General features: G+C 40.4%; 1 protein-coding gene across 20 annotated transcripts in view; it reads right to left on the reverse strand.

Annotated features, from left to right (window-relative positions):
• The window catches only part of LOC148017431 (CAAX amino terminal protease family protein), an 80,137-nt gene extending 65,480 nt beyond the window's left edge, over positions 1 to 14,657 (reverse strand). For 6 of the 20 annotated variants that reach the window (XR_015687952.1, XR_015687950.1, XR_015687951.1 and 3 more), the window contains exon 1: positions 14,470 to 14,654. Coding sequence is in view for 16 of the 20 variants with exons in the window: in XM_087663373.1 (XP_087519499.1) it covers positions 14,470 to 14,500 (31 nt within the window). In the remaining 4 variants the exon portion in view is untranslated. Of the gene's footprint in view, positions 1 to 14,469 lie in introns of all 20 variants that reach the window. The other 14 variants (XR_015687949.1, XM_087663377.1, XM_087663374.1 and 11 more) reach the window with 8 other exon arrangements.
• Between the last annotated feature and the right edge of the window lie 10,053 nt (positions 14,658 to 24,710).

The raw sequence follows: 24,710 nt of genomic DNA on the forward strand, positions 1-24,710 counted from the left end.
AGGGTTCTTTACTTGATTGGAGAGATGTACATCCATCCTTGGATACTGGCCACAGTTTGCAATGAAAGAAGTTTGCTTGGTAGATGCATGGATACTATTATTATAAGCAAACTCTGCAAAGGACAAGAGCTCAAACCAATCATTTTGATGGTAGTTGATGGTGTAGCGGAGATATTGTTCCAAGACTTGATTTACCTGTTCTTTTTTACCATCAGTTTGTGGATGATTGGACGTGGATAACTTAACTTGGACTCCAAGAAGGTTGTAAAGGCTCTTCTAGAAACTAGATATGAATTAAGGACCCCAATCGTTGATGATGTCATCTGGGAGTCCATCTAATCTAAAAATGTATGAGGAAGAGTCTAGCGGTAGCTGTGCCTGCGATGGTCTTGGTGGTAGGGATGAAATTGTGAGAGTGCGCAATGGAAGAAGAAACACGAACACACACACACACACAAAGGAAGCAGAAAATGAAGGAAGAAATACTGCACTGACTGAAATGAATGCTGAATACAAAGCTGTGGACTGATCAGTCCCTGCACGCAGCCCGGAGCATCAGTGAGGACACCAGATGACAAAGTCGGAGTGTGCACCTGCCAAAGAAGGAGGGAAGATGATAATACAATTGATTGCCAAGTGGAAAATAGCTATAAATAGCCAAAAAACCCAAAAACTAGCCGACCTGAAATTTGAGGCTAAAAATATGTCAGACTAGCATTTAATGATGGTAAAAATGCAAAGAATGCTCAAAAAAATCTCAGAAAGGGTGGACAATGTCCGGCAAGTGCGGCAGGCTGAAGAAAGCAAAAACTGCCCTAGGAAATGCACATAAAATCCCGACTAGAGGAGAAAATGCACTGAAATGCAATAAACTGAGTGCTCTAGAATGAGCTACCTCCTCTGTCAAAACAAGTGATAGACAAGTCACAGCTCTTAAAGTCCTCGTCTGACTCAGATTGAGGCTCACACGCGGAGATGACAAGGCATGACAAACATGACTGCCAACAACCCCTCTCAGATCCTGGATGTGGCAGAAGGCCAAGGGAGAAACGAATCCTGGGGTGGCAAGAGGAATGCCAATGTCGATGAAGTCCGTCGATGAAGATTGTTGATGAAGAAGCTCCTCACGATCTTGGAAAACCCCCTCTTAAACTCTAGAGGCCAGGAAATCCACAGCCGCATCACCGAGATCGTCCCCCTCTAAAAGGGATGGAGGGTACGAAGGAACCATCAGAGAGAGTGGGGGATGAGAAAGAACCTATGGAAAAGAGGGTGCACAAGTGGGAACGGGTGTAGCAATAGACAACTGCCTCGGAGGACCCTGCATAAGAGAAGGGGAATGGAGCTTGTAAAGCCCGCTCTCCTACCAACCTGTCACGATAATAGCACCTATAGAAGAATCCTCAATACAAGCGGCCTACTCGGTGAAGACAACTTGGGTGCGAAGCCTAGTAAGGCCATAGGCTGAGAGGAGTGGAAAGCCCAAGTCCGGAACATAAAGAGCTTGGAAAAGGAAGCTCGACGCGCAGTCGGGAAATAAAGGCAAAGTGCCAACACCACAAATAGGCACCGAAACAATGTCACCAACAGTGACTAAACCCTCACAAGGGCATAGATCTTGCAACAAATCACCAAGGGGAGTCGTATTACTAGAAGCTCCACTATCAACCAGCCAAGGCCTCTCAAAAGATGAGGCATACACTGAAGAAGGCTCCTCCAAGTCAACAATATGAAGGAACAATGACTCATGGGTAACCACCGGAGTAGAGGTAGAAGGCTCGGATGTTTTAGCTCCATCCTTCGCTCCCGGATGAAGGTGAGGTACTTCTTCCAACATTTCTCCTTTGGATGTGTCCCCTTCCCACAGTATGGGCATTTAGGCTTCTCCGAGTCGGAGTCAGAACCTGAAGAACTCTCCTGTCTTTTAGTCTGTGGCTTCCCTTTCTTCTGTGTCCCCCCTCCCGAACCTGCAACAAAAGCTTTGATGGAAGTGGATCCACTGGCTACGTCTTTGGCACGCTCGTCATGCTCCAAAACAAGCGGGGCAAGCTCCTCCCATAGAAGCTTCTCACAAGTCCTCGATGTAAGAAGGCTGGTGTAAAGGATATCAAAACGGGGAGATGGCAACAAAGTCAAAAGAATCATGGCCATATCCTCGAAAGAGATCATCCTGCCAAGGGGCGCAAGCTCATCCCTCATATCCTCCAACCTATTGATATGATCCTTCGTGGAAGAAGAATCATCAACAGCGAGCATCCATAATTTCTTCTTGAGAGTAATCCAATGGGCAAATGTCTTCTGATGGTACAAAGAAGCAAGCTTTGTCCACACTTCCGCTACTTTCCGCAACTTGCACACATGCACTAGGACAGAATCTTGTAAGCTCATAAAGAGGAAAGATCGAGCTCTCAAGGTGAGCCGATTCCATGAGGCTGCATGATCCATTGATGATCCAACGATGGGATCCTCCACTAGACGAGGAATAGGGTGGGTAACAAACTCCCAAAGATCAAAGATATCAAGGATACACTCCACCTTACACGACCAAAGCGAGTAGTTGGAACCATCAAGCCGGTCTTCTTTGGGCAAAGAAGGGAGTACAAGCATCTATATAGAGGGTGCCATGGAAGGCATATGAAGGCTAGTAGAATGAGCCTTCTATGAAACATGGAGAGAACGGGGAATAGAGGGATCTTGTACAAATGGACTAGGTGACCTCCGATCGTCGCGTAAACTAGCACAAAAGTCTCTCAGAGAAAGGAATAGAGACCTCATCCTCTGAATCAGCAAAGAATTGGTGATAAGACATCTTTGTATATATCTGCAATCACCAAACAATCTGCAACCAACAGACAATCAAGATGGAACCGCCTGTGTCAGAAAAGACCCAGAAGATGCTGTCACCTGCAAGAGGAGAGAGAAAATGCTGCCACCTGGAGAGAAAAACTGCCGCCTATCCTCCAGATGATGACACCTCCTCCTCTGCTGATGTGGACGACCTCCTGTTGGCTGCGTTAGATGCAAACATAGGCTGCAAACACCTAGAAAACTATCGCCTACTCCTCTTGATGATGCAAAACAGCAAAACGCAGGTATGGAAGGCTGCATTTCAGCCTAGATAGCACCACCAAGGGCTGGAAAGGAGAGAAGAAGGGCTCCACTTGATGGTGTCCTCCTCTGCAATGGAAGCTCTCCTCCGTGCTCTCAGGTAGGCTCTGATACCATGTGAGAGTGCACAACAGAAGAAGGAACACGAACATAGAGAGAGAGAGAGAGAGAGAGTGAGTGAAAGGAAGCAAAAAATGAAGGAAGAAATAATGCACTAATGAATGTTGAATACAAAGCTGTGGACTGATCAGTCTCTGCACACAGCCCGGAGCGTCAGTGAGGGCACTAGATCAGGCTGATGATGACGGCAGCACAGAAGATGGAGGAAGATGACAGAGTCGGAGTATGCACCTACCAAGGAAGTAGGGAAGATGATAATACAACTGACTGCCAAGTGGAAAATGGCTATAAATAGTCAAAAAACCCAAAAACTAGCCGACTTGAAATTTGAGGCCAAAAATATGTCCGACCAGCATTTAATGCTGGTAAAAATGCTAGGAATGCTCAAAAAAATCCCGAAAAGGGTGGACAATGTCCGACAAGTGAGGCAGGTTGAAGAATGTAGAAACTGCCCCGGGAAACGCACATAAAATCCCGACTAGAGGAGAAAATGCATTAAAATGCAATAAACCGAGTGCTCTAGAATGAGCTACCTCCTTTGTCAAAACAAGTGATAGACAAGTCAAAGCTCCTAAAGTCCTCATCTGGCTCAGACTGAGGCTCACAGGCAGGAGATGACAAGGCATGACAAACATGACTACTAACAGAAATGTGCCATTTGGGTGAACCTATCTATCACAACAAGAATAGAGTCATATTTGTCTGATTTGGAAAGATTTGTTATGAAATCCATGGACAAAGAAGACCAAGGTCACACTCGAATGGGCAAAGGTTACACGAGGCCATGTGGTTTGTGATGAGGTACCTTGGCCCTATTGCAGGTATCACATGATTTTATATATTCCTTAACTTCTTTTCACATCTCGGGCCACCAAAAATCTCTTGAAATAAGCTCTAAGGTCTTATTAACTCCAAAGTGTCTTGTTGTTGAGATGTCATGGCCTTGTTAAAGTACTTGGAGTCTCGACTTTCCTAGAGGAATGTAAAGTAGATCCTTATAGTATAACAATCCATTAGTTTCCTAAAACTCACAAACTTCATTTCCTATTCCCTCTTGATTTTTTCTATTTGCATTGTTGGCCGAATCATCATGCGGCGAGGCTTCAAGGATTAACTGGATCAAGGAAGAGTCGTCTTGGTGACAACTGGAGATGGTTGCTAGTTGGAGGTGCTTTGGCTTGAGTAGTATTGCTTGTTGTTGATCAAAAGCTTCTTCTCCACTTCTTAGGTGCCAAGTAGGATCTTCTTGATAAAGCATCTCATCGGCATTGTTGGTGTCCTAGGCAATAGGTAATAACAAAGTCAAACCTAGACAAGAAGTTACTCTAGCGGGATTGTCTTCGATTGAGGATGCAGGTTGTCATAAAGTATTCTAGATTTTTGTGATATGTATAGACGATAACTTTATGGGCTGCACCCTCTAGATGATGATGCCAAGTATCAAAGGCATCTACAATGGCAAGGAGTTCTTTGTCATGGATCTCATAGTTCATCTCTGGAGGGGAGAACTTCCTTGGGAGGAATGCCACTAGATGCATATGACCATCATCTCCATGTTGTGACAAGATGGCTCCTAAGGCATAGTCTAATGTATCAATCTCTAAGAAAAATGGCTTGGTAGGATCTCAGTGGACTAGAATTGGGGCAATGGTGAAAGCAGTCTTCAAGGTCTAGAAGGCCTTCTCGACTTTCGGGGTCCATGAGAACTTTGAGTTTCCTGTGAGTTTGGTGAGTGGTGTGACTATCTTTGAGTAATCCTTAATAAATATCCTGTAGAAGTTGGCAAAGCCATGGAAACATTGGACATCACGTACATATGTGGGTGTCTACCACTCAAGAATAGTCTCAATTTTCTTGGGGTCCATGAAGATTCCTCTCTAGGAGACATTGTACCCCAAGAATTCCACTTCTATCTAATGGAAAAAACACTTCTCAAGTTTTGCATATAGTCCTTTTTCTCTTAGCTTTTCCAGAACTAATTTTACACGGTGCTCATGCTCCTTTGGATCTTTTGAGAATATCAAGATATCATCCAAGTATATAACTACAAAATCATCTAGATGCTCTCACAAAATATCACTCATCATATATTGAAACACTGCAAAAGCATTGGTGAGACCAAATGGCATAACAACATACTCAAAGTGACCATACCTTGTGCGGAAGGCTGTCTTCCATTCACCTCCTTTCTCTAATCTGTACAAGATTGTAAGCCCCTCGTAGATCAATCTTTGTGAAGATCTTGGCTTTTGCAAGGCATTCCAAGAGCCTTGGTATCAACGGCAAAGGGTATCAATTCTTAACTATTTTCTTGTTGAGTCCTCGATAATTCCACACACATTCGAAGTGACCCGCCTTTCTTCTTCACGAACAGAATTAGGGCTCCATCAAGAGACTTCAAGTGCCTAACGAACCCTTTGACTAAGTTCTCATCAATGTTCTTGCATAGCTCAACTAGTTCACTAGGGAATAGCCTGTAGATGGGTCCAAAAGGTGGTTGAGCCCCCTCAAGGAGTTCTATAGCACGATCATAAGTAACCCGTCTTTCTTCTTCACGAGCAGAATTGGGGCTCCAAGAGGAGACTTCAAGTGCCTAATGAACCCCTTGGCTAAGTTCTTATCAATGTTATTACGTAGCTCAACTAGTTTATCAAGGGATAGCCTGTAGATGGGTCCAAAAGGTGATTGAGTTCCCCTCGTGGAATTCTATAGCACAATCATATGGTATGTGTTTGGGCAAGAGATCTGCGTTCTTTTTTTCAATGACATCTTGGAATTCTTGATACTAGCTTGGTAGCTTGACTAACTCATTCTTACTAGATTCTTAAGCTGGTATATGATATATTATGTAGGTCGGTTTTTGCCTTACTGTGTGCATAAAGGCTTTGGCTCCTAGATATACTAACTTTCCTTGATTATCACGATGTGTAATCTTTTGCTTAACTCAATCAATTTCTAGATTGTGTTTCTTTAGTCAAGGTATCCCAACGATGATTGGATTTATGAGCTAGATATGACATTAATATATACACGAGATTTGCGATCGCCAAGAGTTACCATGAGTGGTTGAGTTTTCTTGGTAATATCTCCAAATGCTAAAGGTATTCCATCCACGACTTCAACTGTTGTAGAATTGGTCTTTTGGAGTACTAGAATCTAATATCTATTCACAAAGGCATCATCAATGAAACATGCCGAGGCCCCGGAGTCGACTAGGGTTTTGAGGAAAAGGGTCTTTCTCCGCACGATCATCTAAACTGTGACAAGGAAAGTTTTCATGGGTGTGGCTAGGATCAAGAGAACCTTTTGAAATGTCCCCATTACTTAGTTTATTTTAATAGACACAATGTGCGTAAATTTATGTTGAAAATAAAATTGCACATTTTTAAAACTAGCTCTAAATATGAAGATAATTGTTACTATTAATGAGGTATTATATGTCAACTCATGGAAGAAAGACTTGAAAAACCCTCCCAAGACTAGCTTATTAAAACTATGTTTGTAGTATAGAACAACAAAACTAGCCTAGTGGATAGTCGCTTGGCAGTTAAGTACACTTGGGTGACGACACTACCGGGATGGGTGACCTCCTGGGAAGATTTTCCTACAAGCTAATGGAAGCTTCTCACACACAGCCAACAGTGCCAACGAAGCCTTCGTAGCCCGTCGCCAAGTATGCCTTGGTCGCCAACATAGTCGTAAGCCTTGGAGTGACACCCGATCCACGATGCAGCACGTGGTGCTCGCCCATGTATTCATCAATTTTCATCTTCGTGCTACAAAAACAAAGCCCCCTCTCTGCCGTCATCAAAAACGCTAAAAGAAAGTGTTCTCTTTGTCATCGATGATGTCATCGAAAATGCTAAAAAGCAAGTGTCCTCTCTTTGCTCCCCCCCCCCCCCAATTACTATATAAACAAGGATAGAGCATCATGTCAAAAACACAACGACCGGTGCAGAAGTCTCTCTGTTGTTGATGCGATGAAGCTTTGCTGCTGCTGTTGCTCTCTCTCTCTCTCTCTCTCTCTCTCTCTCTCTCTCTCTCTCTCTCTCTCTCTCTCTCCACCCCTGCACGAAAGCGTTGCTCAAATCCATCAAGCTTCTTCCATGGCTCCCAAGAGACATTGAGACACTGAGCAAGGTCATGCTTGGAAAGCTCCTCAACACGAGGAAGTAGTCGGTGCTGAGGGAACTCAACACGAAGCTAAAGCACAAGCGGAAGCTACCTCCGAATCCATTCAACCTAAAGAACTGGTTATTCCACAATAAACCAAGGTTGCAACCATAACCCATAATCACGATGGATAACTGAATGGAGATAATCACGTCAGTACATAAGAAAAGGATTATGATTAGTTAGAACGTACTTAAACTTACAAAAACATATTAGTATTATCAAATGCTATTTAGAAAGAAACATGGAAATTGATGAAGGAGATAGATTCAATGCATCGCGTACATTGACAAGAGTGTTAAAAATGTTTTATGGTTATGACTGCTTTTGGACTTATGAATGATGAACTATGTTTCTTATGATTCTGGGCTTGTATCAGCTGGACGAGTTATAAATTGTGGTGGTTCGGGACGTTGGGGTCCCCAATCCAATGCTCCCTAACACTCTGCGGAGTGTGGAAAAACTCACCTACAGGTGGGGGTCCTACGCTCCTAAGAAAGATAGGTGTTTTTGGTTTTTCATCACTCGAGCATCTGAGAGGGCAAAGGGCCGAGTGATAATTGCCCATATTATGTAGAACGGCTCCTGAGGCTTAGAGAAGCTTAGAGGGACTCTAAGCCACTAAATTCCCTGTTGACCGCGGCACAGTGCAATCACATATAGCCCAATCCCGAGGGATTGGAAGGTCCTATCCTAGGCTAGACGGTGTCTTTCTGCGGAAAGACGGTTTTGTACCACTTTGCGGAGTGATGGTTCCGGATATTACTATGAAATAAAGTATCTGATTTCCGAATTGTTTATTATGTGCTAAAGATTGAGTTTAATAAACCCCGTTTAACGGAGTAATAAAAGGAAGCTAATTTTATATATCCAAACAGCATGGTAGTATACTTTGCTAATTAGAAAACTAAGCAAACCCAATCGAGGAAAGTGGGAGGCTTCGATCCTAATGACCAAACGCCTGTGGCTAGGTGGACCTGATAAGTCGGGTAACTTTTCAGCACTAAATAGAGCTGATTAAATGGTGACCCTCCCAATATCGATAGGATTAGTTACCAGGTTTAACATCGTTTTAGGGGGCCAATGCTGAGATTTTACCTTATGGGTAGGGGGATCGAGTTACACTCTCCCCCATCTCTCACTCTCTTTAAACCAATGCGGTGTTAACCTCACTCCTGCCTTTGATCGATTACAAAGTGGTCTTTCTTAGGTGGGCATTAGATTACTGTTAGGGGTGACTTGTCCACGCTTCCCCTACTAAGTAGAATTGAGATTTCCATATTCAACTAAGTCCAAGGTTTCCCATGGGGAGACAAGATGGTGATGTGCATGGATATGAATTTCAGTCGACTGCTAAGAGGACTCCTCCAGGTCTTGGAGGAGGCACCTCGCACCTTTTTTATATCAAGGTTCGGTTGTATGGTCTCATTTACAACCGGACATCCTTGTTTTCCTCCTCGAGGATGGTTGCAACAAGTCTTGGGTTTCTTGCCCTCTTATTTGGGCAATTTAGGGCAATGTGACCAAGGTTTCCACAATAGAACACTACAAAAGAATAAAACTCAGAGATATGCTCGAGAAATGGAATCCATATACCAAACACAAGAATGATGCATACAACAGTGAGTCATTGGTTGCATGGACACTGGCATCAACTCCTCTCTAGGAAGTCCACATGTGGGGTGAAGACTGAATGACAAGCAACAACCACAAACTAAATAGGACAAAAATATAGGATCAATAAATGTTGTTGGTCTGTTGGCCGATTGGCAACAATAAATATGCTAATTTGCATGAAAATGCCTACAGGAAAATGTTCAAAATATTGATTAAAATGCCCAGCCCATCTGGCATGCATAGACTCACACATGAGCTAACAAATGCTCTACTAACACCCTCTCTCAAATCATGAGTGATCTAATATAATACAATGATACAATGATAAAGGCGAATCATAGTCCATACAACAAAATAACCACCAAAGTAGAACCATGGATACCCAAGTAGTGGGTGATCAAGCTACCACTAAGGTGCCTCGAAGAGAACCTAAGATCGACGTCGATCATACCACATCTTGAAAATAGACAAGAGTCATAACAGATCTCTGTGTGTCAACAATGTCTCGCATTAGCATACAAGATCATCCTGTCAAAAAACGCATTTGAACAAATGTGACCATGGATTCTCCGCTTTTGTCCAAGACCACCAAAGTGTCTTCTCATGTGAGCTTGGACTAGGAGCTAATCCCGCTCTCTATCATTTGACAACCCATCATGAACCCGGATGTCAATGCCAGCTCCAGGATTTGAACTTACCAAACCTCAGCTCATACATCAGGGACATCCCTCTTGGGAGCCTGTGCACCTATATCCTTGTATAGATGACGCTCACCAACCCCATCTCACCACCTTCTCACAATCCCTCTCTAGCATTGGAGAGTTGTAAGGGATGACCACATCACTTGGACTAGAAAGCAACAAAGGAAGGGGCAGTCAAGACCTACCCTCAGTTTGAAGAAGTGGATCCCTTCCATGCCTTGGACTTCTCCTTGGCCGAAGGATCGAAGTCGTAGTCTGAGAAAAAGAATGACTCCCTTAGAGAAGTTCGCATCCCGCTTCATCTTCTTCTTCTGCTTCTTCTGTGAGGCTGCTAACTATTAGCAGATTAGTCAGCTCATGGATGAGTCTGGACTTGTGGTTCAACAAGCTAGGCTCATAGACATTTTAGGCATTTTATTTGCCATTGTTTATTATGGATTGGCATTATTTGCAGCCAGCCATCCAGCATCTAATGCTGGCCGACCAATCATATTTTAGGCATTTATTTGTCCTATATTGTCTGGCTCCCTCCTCTACCATATTATTCATCACTTGACAATTTCTGGGGAGAGGGAGTAAGTGCCAGTGCCTCCACAGACGGTGACTCACATTGTATCTATGTTGTCTCATGTCTTGGTATATGGATTCCATTTCCCGAGCATACATCTGAGTTCTCATCTGTATTGTGTTATCTCTTTCTTTTCTTTTGTCTTGTATTCAGCAGTTTATTTCAGCACATGTTTATGCTTCCATTATTGCACTACTTCTGATATGGTATCAGATTTCAGAATTTCTGTTTTTGCTATGTTTTCTTGCTAATTTCAGGACTGTTTTTACCCTTGCTGATCAGGTGGCTGCTGCTCCTACCAAGCACATGCTTCGCCTGCATTTTTTGCTGATGTCAGCATCCTTACAGCCTGCGCATCTGTTTCAGCTTGTGTTTTGATGTTTCAGCATCTCCTCCTAGCTGGCCGCTTACATTGTCAGGACGTTTTTGCTGTTTTTGGCAGTTTTTGACTGATTTCTTGACTTTTTTCAGCAGCTTCTGTCTTATTTTGATCAGATTTTGGGTTATACTATATGTGAACTCTTGTTTTTTGCAGTCTATGCTCGTGATTTAGCTGTGTTCCCTCTCCAAATCCCTTCTCTTCTCTAGTTCTCTTCTAAATCCTCTTCAAATGGCTGCTCCATGCACGTCCACTGATGCTATGCTATATGGAGATTCCCGTTAGGCTTTTACAGCTTCAGAGAGGGGTTCGAAGATGAAGAAGTCGAAGGCCCAATGTTACGACTGTGGCAAGAAGGGTCATTTAAGGAAGGACTGCAAAGAGTTAGCAACTTCCAGGAAGAAAAAGGAGCAGAAGACGAAGCGGGATGCGGACTCCTCCGATGAGTCATCCTCTGCCTCAGATTTCAATTCTGATCCTCCGGCCAAGGCGAAGTTCAAGGTGCGAAAGGGATCCTCTTCTTCGGATCATGGGAAGGGCTTCGTGGCCCCTTCCTCAACTGCTTTATGGTTCTACCTTGATGGGCAGTGTTGTGTGTACTATGACGCGACATTATCATTGTATATTGTCTTGTATCAGATCACCCATGATCTAAGAGAAGGTGTTAGCAGATTAGTCAGCTCATGGTTGAATCTGGACTTGTGGTTCAGCAGGCTGGGCTCAGATACACTTTAGGCATTTTATTTGCCATTGTTTATTGTGGATTGGCATTATTTGCAGCCAGTCAGCCAACATTTAATGCTGACCGACAAGTCATATTTTAGGCATTTATCTATCCTATATATTGTCTGGCTCCCTCCTCTGCCATATTATTCATCACTTGACAGTTTCTGGGGTGAGGAAGCATGTGCCAGTGCCTCCACAGCCGGTGACTCACATTGTATCTGTGCTCTCTCATGTCTTGGTATATGGATTCCATTTCCCAAGCATACATCTGAGTTCTCATCTGTATTGTGTTCTCTTTCTTTTCTTTTGTCTTGTGTTCAGCAGTTTATTCCAGCACATGTTTATGCTTCTATTGCTGCACTACTTCTAACACTAACTCCTTGTAGTCCTTCCGCAAGTGTCCCTTCTTACCACAATGTTAACAATGGACCTTCGACTTCTTCTTGTCACCCCTCGCTGAAGCTATAAAGACCTCACTAGAACGTTCATAATGAGACAGAAGCCTTCCCTATAAATACAAAGATACCTCATGCTCAAGTAGCATGAAGGACATATGTATAAAGCTCATAGGTGTAGATGTTGCCTGCACCCGCAAAGTAGTGGCTACTCCATCAAACTCTAGGGAAAGCTTGTAGAGTACCGTTCCCACAAGATGTGCCTTTGAAAGGACAAATTGCATGTGGCAAAGTTGGTCCTGTACTTATGTGGCACAGAGCAAAAAGGACTGAACAATATCTTCCGACTAAAACTTCAGTTGTTGCTGCTTTCCATAAAGGGTCACTGCAGACATGGGGAAAGGTGCCTCGTACAACATCTGAAGCTTTACCCGTACTTCGAAGATGTCCTACAAGAGGTAATCCCCAGTAGGACTTCTTTAGTAATACAATGAAGCGGTGCAAAATATACACGTGTATCATCCTAATCCCATATAAGTACAACTTCCTCATAGTTGTCCTCATCAAAATCTTTGGAAAGAGAAAAGGGACACTGAGACCAAGGAATAGCTCCACATACAATGTACCAAATCTGCTTCTACACAAACCAGGTTTTCATCACAGTGCTCCATGTAAGATAGTCAAGTCCATATAGCTTATCCTCTATAGAAGTGCACGGAGAAGCCATTATGAGAGGAGGAGAAGAGAAGATAGAGGATAGAGGGTACACAGAGAGGGAATATAGCCAAACCAATAACAATGACAAAATGAGAGTTCGCATGCAATATAACCAAGAATCCGATCACAAACGAAGGAGAACTACTTCAAAATAAAGAAAAACCAATCAAAAACTGCCAAAAACAACAAAAATGGCCTATACAAATAGCTGCCCAACCACAATTGGAGACCAAAAACCAAAAATGCAGACTGATTGAGCATTTAATGTAGCAAACTGACAATTGTAGGCTGAAATCCAGACGTAGGCTGAGAACACAAATGGCTGGACTGAAAACGGAGGCAATAGCTAAGTACACACATGGTAAAAACCATCAACAACAAGTCGCCTAATCAGTAAAGAGAAGAAAGACCTGTAATTAGCAAAAAAATCACAGCAGGAACCTAGATCCTGCAATCTGATACCACATCAGAAGTGGTGCAGCAATGGAAGCATAGACAAGTGCTGAAATAAACAGTAACACAAGACAGAAGAGAAAGAAAACAGAAGAACATTGCAAAAGAAGAAAACTCAGAGATGTATTTGGGAAATGGAAGAGATGTATTTGGAAAATGGAAACCATATACCAAACATAATAATGACGCATGCAACAATGAGTCGCTAGTTGCATGGGCACTGGCACCAATTCCTCCCTCCAAGAAGTCCACATATGGGGTGAAGATTGAATGAAGAGAAGTAGCCACCACAGACAAAATAGGACAAAAATATGGGATCAATAAATGCTAGTCGGCCAACATTGACCGACTAGCAACAATAAATGCCAATCTACATGGAAAATGCCCATAGAAAAATACCGAAAATACGAACTAAAATGCCCAACCCATTTGGCATGCACACTCACACATGAATTGGCAAGTACTCTGCTAATAAACTCCCCCTACATACACCTCTCCCATATTGAGAGAAACTTGGTCATGCACTAGGACCTTTACCAATTGTACATGTAGCATACATGGATTTCACCCCCGCAACCCCTTCCCTCAAAGATGTCAACCTACAAGGATCACTTGATGAAGACTGTAATGTACTACTTTATCCTCCTGTTGTATCCCTACATGGGCACTATGTTGTCTTGTACATCACTTAGGTACTTTTCACAATTTTCACGATATATCACCGATCATCTTTTAGCTCGTCACACTTTGATATCTAGTGGCAACCAACATTGTACATGGTTTTGTCTTATAAGCCAATTTCGGCCTCAAACCATTGTATCAACATTAAGTATGATTCATTACTTCATTTTTCTTCCCAGTTTTGGAGTTTTTTTGTCTAGCAAACCCTACCATTCCTTGACAATGCTAGAGGTGTAAAGGCAAACACTTATTCCAAGAGGGATGAAGGGCTTGTATTGGAGCATCTTCAAATTTTTTCATGCTTCCAAGTGTTTTTCTAAAGTATCGTCTCGATGTAGGCCACATCTCCCGCTGTAGAAGATCTTGTTGGGTACTCCATATGAACATCACAAAATGCGACGTCCTGCCCTTTCTCTTTTTAGTTTTCCAACATAAGTCATGCAAGAGCCTTCGCACGTGAACAAGGGAGGGAGCCGGGTCGCCCTGCATCCGCCTCCTCATTAGATTCTACTGTGGAAAGGAGTAACCGAATGTTCAAGCTTGAACTTGCATCAAAACACCAAATGGGCATGCTCGTCCGAACAAATGAGAAGGCATGAACCCACAACCAGGCAGTTATAAGCCCAAGCTTTAAGTATGAGGGCACGAAACTCCTACCCTCCCCACTTTGCCATACTATATCACCCAAAAATCCCCATTTCTGCTACAGTACACAAGTTGAGCATTCTAGAGGCTAGAGCAGAGCCAACAGATATTCAGCCTCTCTCTCTCTCTCTCTCTCTCTCTCTCTCTCTCTCTCTGTGTTTCACAGAGCACAAAGAGTAAGCTTACCTCCAACACGGCACGAGAAAGACTGCAACATGTTGAACTCTGCTCGCTCGCAACGACACGTGTGACCCTGATAACAGAGTAAAAATCATTCCAACTCTAGCTTGAAGGCCTGCGCGGGTCCTCGTCATTGAAGGGTCCTTGTCGTCACTGTGGTCAGAATTTGTGACGTGTCAACAAGAATACCACGGCCCACAACCTACCCGCGATTAACGATATCCCTTTATCAACTGAAGGAGGATACGAACAAATACTAGTTTTTGACTGTTTCCTTTTCTTTTCTTTTTTCTGCAACTAATGATAACTGTTTTCTAATATTAGATTCAATGTTTTACAGCTTTTGATTTTTTGAAGTAAAATCTTTACTATTAGTTAACGAGAGGTTGGGGGCGGGTGCCATGTGGTAGCCCCTCACCTCTCCCACAAGAAAAAAAGAGAATGCGGGGGCAGGTGCCACGCGTCCAGCACCCGCCCTCACCCGCAAAAATCGTGTGCCTATCCCGGCGCGAAGCGCCGGGCTGAGTCTAGGAGCGGAGCGCCTAGTTTAATATAAAGTAGAACGCTCATCAATAAGTGTATTCGCCCCTTTTTTTGTTAAACGGATGTGTTAATTTGTATTATGGATAAGTGTAATATTTATAGAGTTCGAGGAATGGCCCATGTCATACCAAAGTGGGGCCCACCAACCCCATGTGCATCATCTGGCAAGGAGGAGGAGGGTCTCCTGAAGAGAAGCTTATGTAATTCCATACAACTTTTGAATACATCATCTTGCGAGGGTAAAGGAGGGAGTATAGAGGGGATGATTTACATATTGGCAAGCTTTGTCCTTGATTAGCAAATCAAGAGCAAGATACTACTTGGGGAGGGAGACCCTTGTAAGGTCAAGTGGGAGTAGAGATGGGAAATGTCCATTTGTAAAGTTGCACATAGCAACCAATATGGTAGCAACCTCCTCTTCAATACTATGTTTGTTCTACTCTTTTTCTTTTATGTTGACTAGTTTCTTCCTTGGCTACCTCGTTTGCAAAATGAGATGGTGACTCGAGCCATAAAATTCAATCTCGGCTTAATAGTAGTGAGCAAACGTTTGATGTTGAATATATAATCGTTTTTATCTATCCATACATTCCAAAGGTAGAGTCCTCTAATGCATGTCCAAAGTATAGAGTCCTCTAATGCATGTCCAGAGTATGTGTGGGAGCCCATTAGCCTCTCCCATTAAAATTTCCTTCCAAGACAGTCTATATGGGTGGAAGGGGAGGATGACCCAGTGAAGCCATTCCAACTTCTCTTTGTTGCTAGGGCATGTGAAGAAAAGGTAGGGAATAGTTTCAAGGGCCTTCGCCTTTCCTCTCTAACGCAAGTGATGGTACATTTGGCCTCACTTAAGAAAGTCTAAGATTCTCTATTGGTTGCTAGCCATGCTTTGATAGGACTCCTTAGCTTAGGGAAATACTTATTATATATTTGTTTAATACCAATTGATATATATAAAGAGGTCAGCATGAAACCAACCAGATTTGATGGTGGAGTGTTGATCATAGAAGAGGGTGGCTAACATTGGCTTGTGATCAAATTGTACAATACTATTAAACACTTTTTGCCGACAATGGAGATACATTGAGAGAATGCCCATTCAAATGTAGCATTTGTCTGATCTTGCCTTCCTTAGATTAGGGGCTTTTGGTTGTTGGATAGTGTGAAGTCTACATAGGGGTTTGCATCTACAAGCCCATGAAAGCCTTCTAGGTCGAGCCATGCTTCTTTCTCTATGCCTTGGATATGTCCTCTGCTTGTTGGAGGGTGCACATTACTAGGAGTTGTTTGCACATTTGGCACCTTGTACTCCATACTCTCCAAAACAATCCTAAGGAAACCAATTTAGATGTCTCCTCTCCAATTAAGCATGTCCCATTACCTACCTTCCACACTAATGGTGATGGTCCATAGAAGCTATCCTAGTTGAATGAAGCATGCTCAAGGGTCAAAACCAAAACATTTCCCAACTCTCCTTATCCTTATATTGTCTTTGGCCCTTGAAGCATGGTGCATGCATGCCTTTAACTCTTCCACCTCTACCATTGTGAACAAAAGGCTCCACATCTCTTTGATTTGCCCTTCAATACTCCCCAACCCATGGATTGACAATTTGTTTGTGTTCTATGAATTGCCTACTCTTTCACATCCACATCAGTCTCTTTAGGAATGCTTGAGTGTTGGTCCTCCCCTTGGATGATAAATGGTGATGTTGTTAGTGTCTAACATAATGCTTGCATTCACATTTCTCCTATTTTGCATAACAGTTCGATACTCAGTAGCATTCTACAAGTCAATTGTTATTTGTTGCTCCTTCAACATAGTTGATGTTAAATCCACCAAAGGGCTTTCCCCTTCTTCATATTCTTAAGAATAAATAGCAACTCATTGCACAAGAAAGGCCTTTATATGGATAAGAATATCTCATTTTCCATTGTGGCTTGAATAGGGTTTTTAAAGGCATAAATCCCTTTTACATTACAGTTAACCAATTGTGGTGATGATCCAACAAGTAGACTCTACCATGATACCATAAAATATCGTTGTGCCATTTGAAATTGGCATACTCTTTTCCTTTGCCTTATTGAAATTCCTTCATCATCTTTTTCATAGAGCCATTGCTAGTACTCAACTTTGAACACTAAGATGTTTGGAGCATACATTGAGATTGTATCCATGCACTCACCATCCATGCACAAGCTTATGGTATGACAACAATATAGCCTGCAACATGTCTAAAGAGAAATCTTGACTATAGACCAAAGTTGACCAAAACAAGGGTTCCCCCTTTCCTTCTACTATAGAAGTTGACAAAATTAGTATAGCATTCCCTTGTAATATAAACCCACCACTTATCTTTATTTCTTGAATTGAAACAACATGAGTCTTTCTTTGTCAAATAACTCTCATGCAAGACTACACCTCCTCCTTGGAATAAAGTCCTCTAATGTTCTAGCTTATTATGGTTAATATCTTAGAATATCTCTTGATTGTGTGAACTGATTTAAACATTTGGATCTAAGTTGCCTAGAGGGCCATTAACATAAGTGAAGGACTAGACATTCCTTGCAAGTTTTTTAAGGTATATTTTCTTCTTTGTTGTTTTAGGTGCTTCATTTTTCTTATTTTTCAACATTCAATTATCTACTTTATTCTCCTTATCTTTCAACATCTGCTTGTCTTTCTCCTATAGGTTATCTTTACTTGTATTCTGACTACTTGATTTTCTTTACTAGATGCCTTGCTATTACACTTAAGGTTGTTAGGAGATTTTCTATCAATCAATTTCTTCTACTCCACCATTTTTTCTTTGATGATGTCTTTCACAACCAAAACTTCATTTTCACAACCAAAACTTCTCTACTAGTAGGTTTTTTTCTCCACTTCTCCATCTTGTTTTTCTTGGTTCCTTGTTTTTTGTGAGCAATTAGGAGAAAAATGACTCAATCCATGATAGTAATAGCATGCATAAGGGATCTATGAAAGTCTAATTTTACAAATAATATCAAAGCCTCTACAATATTGAATTTGCAAGTACTCAAGAGGCTCTACCCAAGGATCCCATAGAATACATGTACATCACCCAACTAATTGGCAGGGGGAGAGAGAAATGTTAAAGAAACATATAGGACTTCATATTCATTATAGGTCTACAAACATTTAGTATTCAAAAGTATATAAAAATATATCATAACAGCACGTATGGTTGCTATTTGGAGCTACTGTAAAAGTTGAAAGTTTCCATAGAATTGCAAAGAGATCAATTAAAATGCATAATCTATCACTGTAAGTCTTTCACCAAATTTTCAAGTTGATAAGAAAAAGTGGTCTAGTGGATGAGACCTAGTGGAAAAGTGATTGAGATGAGAGCTCATGGGTGAGAGGTTGAGGTGAAAGATTGAGATGAGAGATTGAGGTAAGAGGTTGAGATAAGAGACTTAGGCAAGAGATCAAGATGAGAGGTTGAGACAAGAACTAGTGGATGAGTTATTGAGAATAGAGATTGAGACTAGACCTAGTGGATAAGAGACAATAGCTTGTGGATGAGAGTTAGTGGACAAGAGATAAGAGGTTGAGATAAGAGATGAGAGCTTATGGAAGAGAGGTTGAGTCAAGAACTAGTAGATGAGAGGTTTAACTGAGAGGTTGAGATGAGAGCTAGTGAACAAGAGAGGAGAGCTTATGTATGAGGTTTTGAGACAAGAGATGACAACTTGGGGAAGGTTGAGATGAGAGACAAGACCTTGTGGATGAGAGGTGAGGTGACAGATGAGAGCTTATGGAATGAGAGGTTGAAATGAGAGATGAGAGCTTGTGGAAGGTTGAGATAAGAGGCCAAAGCTTGTGGATGAGTGATAGTAGATGAGAGATTGAGATGAGAGATGAGAGCTTGTGAATGAGAGCTTGAGATGAGAGACAAGAGCTTGTGGATAAGAGGTTGATATGAGGACTATTTGAGCGGAGAGTGGTGTGTAGCTAAGGGTAAGTGTATACAACTACAAGTGAGTGGAGAGCTTGTCAATAAGAGGTTGAGATGAGAGCTAGTGAGTGTAGGTGGGTAAGTGAGTGGAGATTGGGGTGGAGCTAAGGGTAAGTGTATACAAGTATAAGTGTGTGTGAATGCAAGTTCAAGAGTTGAGTGTGAGTGGAAGGTGAGTGCGAGTAAGTGCAAGTGTGAGTGGAAGGTGCAAACAGTAAGTGCAAGTGCAAGTGGATGGTGTGAGTGTGAGTGAAATCATTTGTGTGAGTTTTTGTCCATTGGAGACAACTTTGTAGTCAAGACAATAGAGAAAGATGAGGATTTCTATTTGATAAAATGCACTAGAACTATGTATCAGATGGTGAAGGCATAAAAGGATGCCTGGCATAACAAAATTGTCAAAGAGGGCAAAGTAGTTGAAGGCTTATACTATGGCCAAGTTGAAGGTAGGATTGGTCCACATATGGCCTTCTAGACCACACATCTCTAGGTATGATCTAGTCACATCTTGTAAGAGCAAATAGATTTCCCATGGAACCTATCCCTAAATGTCAAAATAGATTCAAGTTATCTATTGAGATTTATGAAAGCATATACAGTAGCATGGTATATGATGATGCTGATGATCGGGATGCAACATTCCTAGAACAGATAGCACCAAACATGGCAAAAAGTACCAATAAATATTTATGACATATTCTTCCAACACCAACAAACCATTCATGTAGATTTTTTAAATATAGTAGCCACCAAGGTCTTAGAATGCCAAATTTTTAACTAAATAGATATCTACTATCTAACAATACCAAATATGGTACTATCTATAGTAGCCACTGTCTCATAGTACTAATTTTGGATATCTAGAGTACCAAATTTGATACTATCCATACTACCAAATTGGAGACTTTACAATACCCAATGTTTAAATACCTTTGCTGATTCTTTATTACATGGTCTAATTTGGCCTTTACTATATGCTGAAATGTTTTGGTGTTGATACTTTAATATAATACCAAACTTGGAATTGCATAATATTAAATGCTTAAATTCTATTGATCTTGCCACTTTAATTCACTTTCTAGTTTGGTTTTGTGGAATATCAAATTTGATTCTACGTAATACTAAAAGTTTCAAGTCCTTTGTTGCAACTTCATTACGATGCAACCAAATTTGGTATATGCAACACTGAAGCCTTGATGTCCATTATTCTAGGTACTTAAATGGAGTATTAAACATTCATAGCATCAAATGCTTAATGTCTTTTATTCTTTCCACTTTAATACAATGCCAAGTTTAAATAGTGCAAAAATTTGATACTTCATAGTATAAATATTTTGTTGTCAATATTAGTGAGACAAAGGTACAATAATCACCACTGACATTTTTAAAAGCCCTAAGATGACCACATAGTACCATCTACAATCATATAATCAACTATACCCTAATGACTCCAATAGTATTCTAGAGTACCAAAGCAAACAAAACAACATAACATGTCAAAATTATAGATTAGAAAAGGTTGAAAGTACCAAGAAGTATCCAAAAAAGGCTATGATATATTGATAATTTGATACACTAAATCAGTACACATTGTGCTAGGTATGCGTTACTATGAACAGCAAGGCCATCACATAACTTCTAGACATTGGGGCTGAATTACAAAGTGCACATAATTTCACATGCCATCTCAAAAAATTCATACGTTTGGGGTTTAGACTGATACAAATAGCCTTCCATTTGGATAAACTAATTAACCACTAGGGGGAAACTCATCTTCAACATCAACCATTGGATGTTGCAAATAGTAGGCCAGTGGACAAATATCTTTAATCCATCATTGAATCACAATTATTTCCATCCATCAGATATGGATTGTCTTAGGGCTCAACTTTTGGCACATAGAAACGGATTGTAGGTAGTTTTCATATTCATTCTTTAAAGAATTGTAGTGGGTGTCTTCAAAAAGCATTGTGTTAGTGGCATCAAATTGAGGGCATCTTCCCCACACTTTTCACACGTTTTTAAATATTTAGCACCAACATAAGGAATGTCACAAAAACTCTCCCGCCATACTTTGCTCTTCTTGAGAAAATATAACTATTCATATAGAGACAATAATATAATACTTAATCAATAAGACTATAGATCATATAAATACCAATTGCTTGCAAGTAGCTTTACTTGTAATAACATTTGGATTTTTCAAGTGTATAGGAAGCACATAGACAAAGTTTGCATTAGTTTTGGCCTCTTGCAATAGCTCCATATCATGACATTTGCTCAAGATCCTAGTTCTAGTAGGAACTTTTTGGATTTTTCCCTTACCATACAATAACATTTTTTGTTAACTTGGATTGGTTTTGATCCATCTAGCAAGTCCTATTTATAGGGATCTTTTGAATTCTACAAGAGTATCCCATTAACATCTAGAATGATATATTTTTCTTTTCTTGTAGGAAGATCATTTGGAAGCTTACCTTCTATGGTAAAACAAATAGTTGAATCCAAAATCAACATAAACAAGACATATGCGAGAGACAAAACAAATAGTTGAATTAAAAAAACACAAGAAATCAAGTGTCGTAGAAGATTCATAATAAAAGATTGAGTTATAAGACCATCTAGTGCTTGCAGATATACTACATCTTGCATACATATGTCTTAGGCATATGCACATGGAATAACTTTTTCTATTTATATAAAAAAGCTCTACTAGAGGAGCATCATCTTCACTTGGTTGCTGCTCATTTTCTACAGGTCTTATAGCCTAATCTTGCCCTTCCTCAAGCTCCCCCTTTAGCTCTTCAATGATAGGAACTTCAATGGACTCCTCCTCTCTCTCTAGCTCCCCCTTTTGCTCTTCACAAATAGTAGGCTCAATGGGGTCCTTCTCCCTCTCCAAGTCACCCTTTTGCACCTTATAGATAATAAGCTTATTGGGCTTCTTCTCTTTCTCTAGGTATACTTCACAATTAATAGGTTCTTCCTTGTGATCCTTAACTCCATTTACCCTACACTCTAGCTCCACATCATGCATACCTTGTTTTCTTTTTGCATCTTCATTGACTATCACCTCATCACAAGATTTAGTAACCAAGGGTCATTTATGCTTGGCACCTCCTCATGCATATCAAAAACTACTTGGGAGTGGGAGTTTCTACAAGGTTTATGCATATCTTCATCAATTCTCGTAGTGGGGCCCTTGTCTCCCTTTGAAATGTCCTTGTGTAGATCATCTAGCATTTTGAAGATGTCCCCAGTGACCCCAACTCTTGGCCACTTCAAAGATTCACTAATTGCATCTAGCTTTTGCACAAGTATCATTTATCGTGAGAGTGGTAGTGAAATAGAGAGGGTTGTATTGGTGCCTCTAGGCCAACATGAAAGAACCAACCACATAGGTAGAGTCTAAGCACACTCCACAAGCAACACAAGACCTGAAAACATGGATTGTATTGTCTTCATTCATAATGTGGGTTCTGGGAAATAAGGTGAATATTGTGCCTCTTTTTAGTTTTGTAAGAAGGATTTTAGCAAAGCCACTCTGGACTTGAGTGCCTCGAGCAAATCACATTCCAGCTACAAGAAAAATATAAAAATGTCATGCTAGTAAATAATAGTAAGATAATGCTCTACAATAATGTAAATAGTAATAAATAGTAAATAGTGGCAGTAGTTGACATTGAAGTAATCAAGTAGTACCAACAAAAAAGTAACAAAGTTTGAGATTGGTACTTATACGAACACAAACTTGCTACTCAATATATATATATGCATGTGATGATCCTACCACACTATAATAATAGATTAACATATGTATTTTAGCTATAATAAAACTACTAAAAAACACCAAAAATACATATTAAGTTTATTAAATTCACAAAAAAACACAAATCTCTAGATTTTCAAAGGTGAAGTTTAAAACCTTGGCATGCAGAGAATATAACTTGGTAAAAAAGAGAACAATGATTTTAAAATATGTATGAGCTACAAAGGATAGCAAATACTACCAAACCCTACAAAAAAGTACAAATGGATCCCAAACCATACAAAAAGAACCAATAGTATAACTCCCCAAAGTTTTATTACAAAATACAAAGAGACAATAAGATAAAATGTATCAAAATTTCATGAAATGTATCAAACATTGAAAAATGGTACAAATGGGTCCTAAATAGTACAAATGATACAAAACAGTACAAGACCCCAAAGGTTTGTTGCAAAATTATAGACATAAGGACAAAATGTACCACAATGTTTCCAAATGTACCAAGAGATAATGTAGCAAAATTTACCCAAATATCCCCAAATGTACCCAAATATACCATTCATACTAGCATGTATAACAATATACCAAACACTATAAAGAGGCCATAAATAGTATAAAGGGGTATTTAAAAATATATCAAATAATAATCAAAATTAATTTAATTTTAAAAAGAGCCAATTTGTATGTCTTTAGGATATATAAATTTCCAAAGGTCTACCGTAAAATATACAAATAGATATAAGATCATGGTACCACAATGTATTAGAAGGTACCAAAAGGTACCAAAGGTTCTAAAAGGTCCATGATAAATATACCATAATATCCAAAATGTTTTACAATGTTTCAAAATGTACAAGATGGTTAATTGCAAAATATATAATATTGTATCAAAACATACAAAAGGTACCAAAAGGTGTCAAATGGTATTAAAAGGATCCAAAATTTTCTTTTAAAAATGTAGCTAAAGGTATAAAATGATGTTTATTTTTTGTACAAAAAGTAGAAAATTATACCAAAAATATCAAAATTTTATCAAAATGTATCAAAATAAAAACAACGCTGTCGAAGGGGGTTTTTGTCGAAAGGTCGAATCCACCGGGGATCAGAAGTAGAAGAAAGTAGAGATAGGAGATGGAAGAGAAAATAAAGAATACACAAGTGGTAAACACTACAAAGACAAAGCACAATGAATTGAGTCAATATGTATTGAAAGAACCTGGAATCTTCGCACTACTCAAAAGCAATCTCCGGGCATTATATCTCTTGGAGCTTCTTCGTAGAACAAAGCGTGTATCAAAATTATAGCTCCTTCTCTGCTGCTCGGAACCCAAATTTAATGGCTGATCTGTTGGCTTCTAAAGGGGGGTAAAACTGCAGGACACCTGCTCGTGGATCTCCCAGATCACTCCTTCTTCTTCTTTCAGTTCAATCTGCAGTTTTCAACCAGTGATCACGACGCGCCAATTTTGTCAATTTGTCCCTCTTCTGAAAATCCCATAATTGGCTGAAAAAACAACTAGCTTTTTGCATGCATCCTAATATAGAAGCTTTTTCTAACTTTTTCAAATTTTTACAATAAATAAGATAAAAAATAGGCTAAAATTATCCAAAAATCTAGTATTTTCGGATAATCCATGCAACTCACACTAGTACTAATGACTCAGATCACATTGACTCTCTAGATTAATAAAGAAGTCGGATGATGATGCATTCCATACTTTTTCATAGTGTCCTCATAATATCATGACATCCACCTCCTCTGAACCTGCACATCCTCCGGTATGTGCCAAAATCCTACTTGTCACCGGATTCTGAGTCCTCCTCATCCTCTGAAACCATATCCTTTGCTTCTTCATCTTTCATATCTTCATGGCTAGCCCCTGTATCATGACCACTATTTTCTTCCAATTTTGGCAACTCATAGGCAGTAAATTCCTGCCTTTTGAATAATTTGAT

Source organism: Lygodium microphyllum, chromosome 22, assembly GCF_053477565.2.
Source record: "Lygodium microphyllum isolate KBCC chromosome 22, Lygodium_microphyllum_v1.1.10, whole genome shotgun sequence".
NCBI classification, from domain to species: Eukaryota; Viridiplantae; Streptophyta; class Polypodiopsida; order Schizaeales; family Lygodiaceae; genus Lygodium; species Lygodium microphyllum.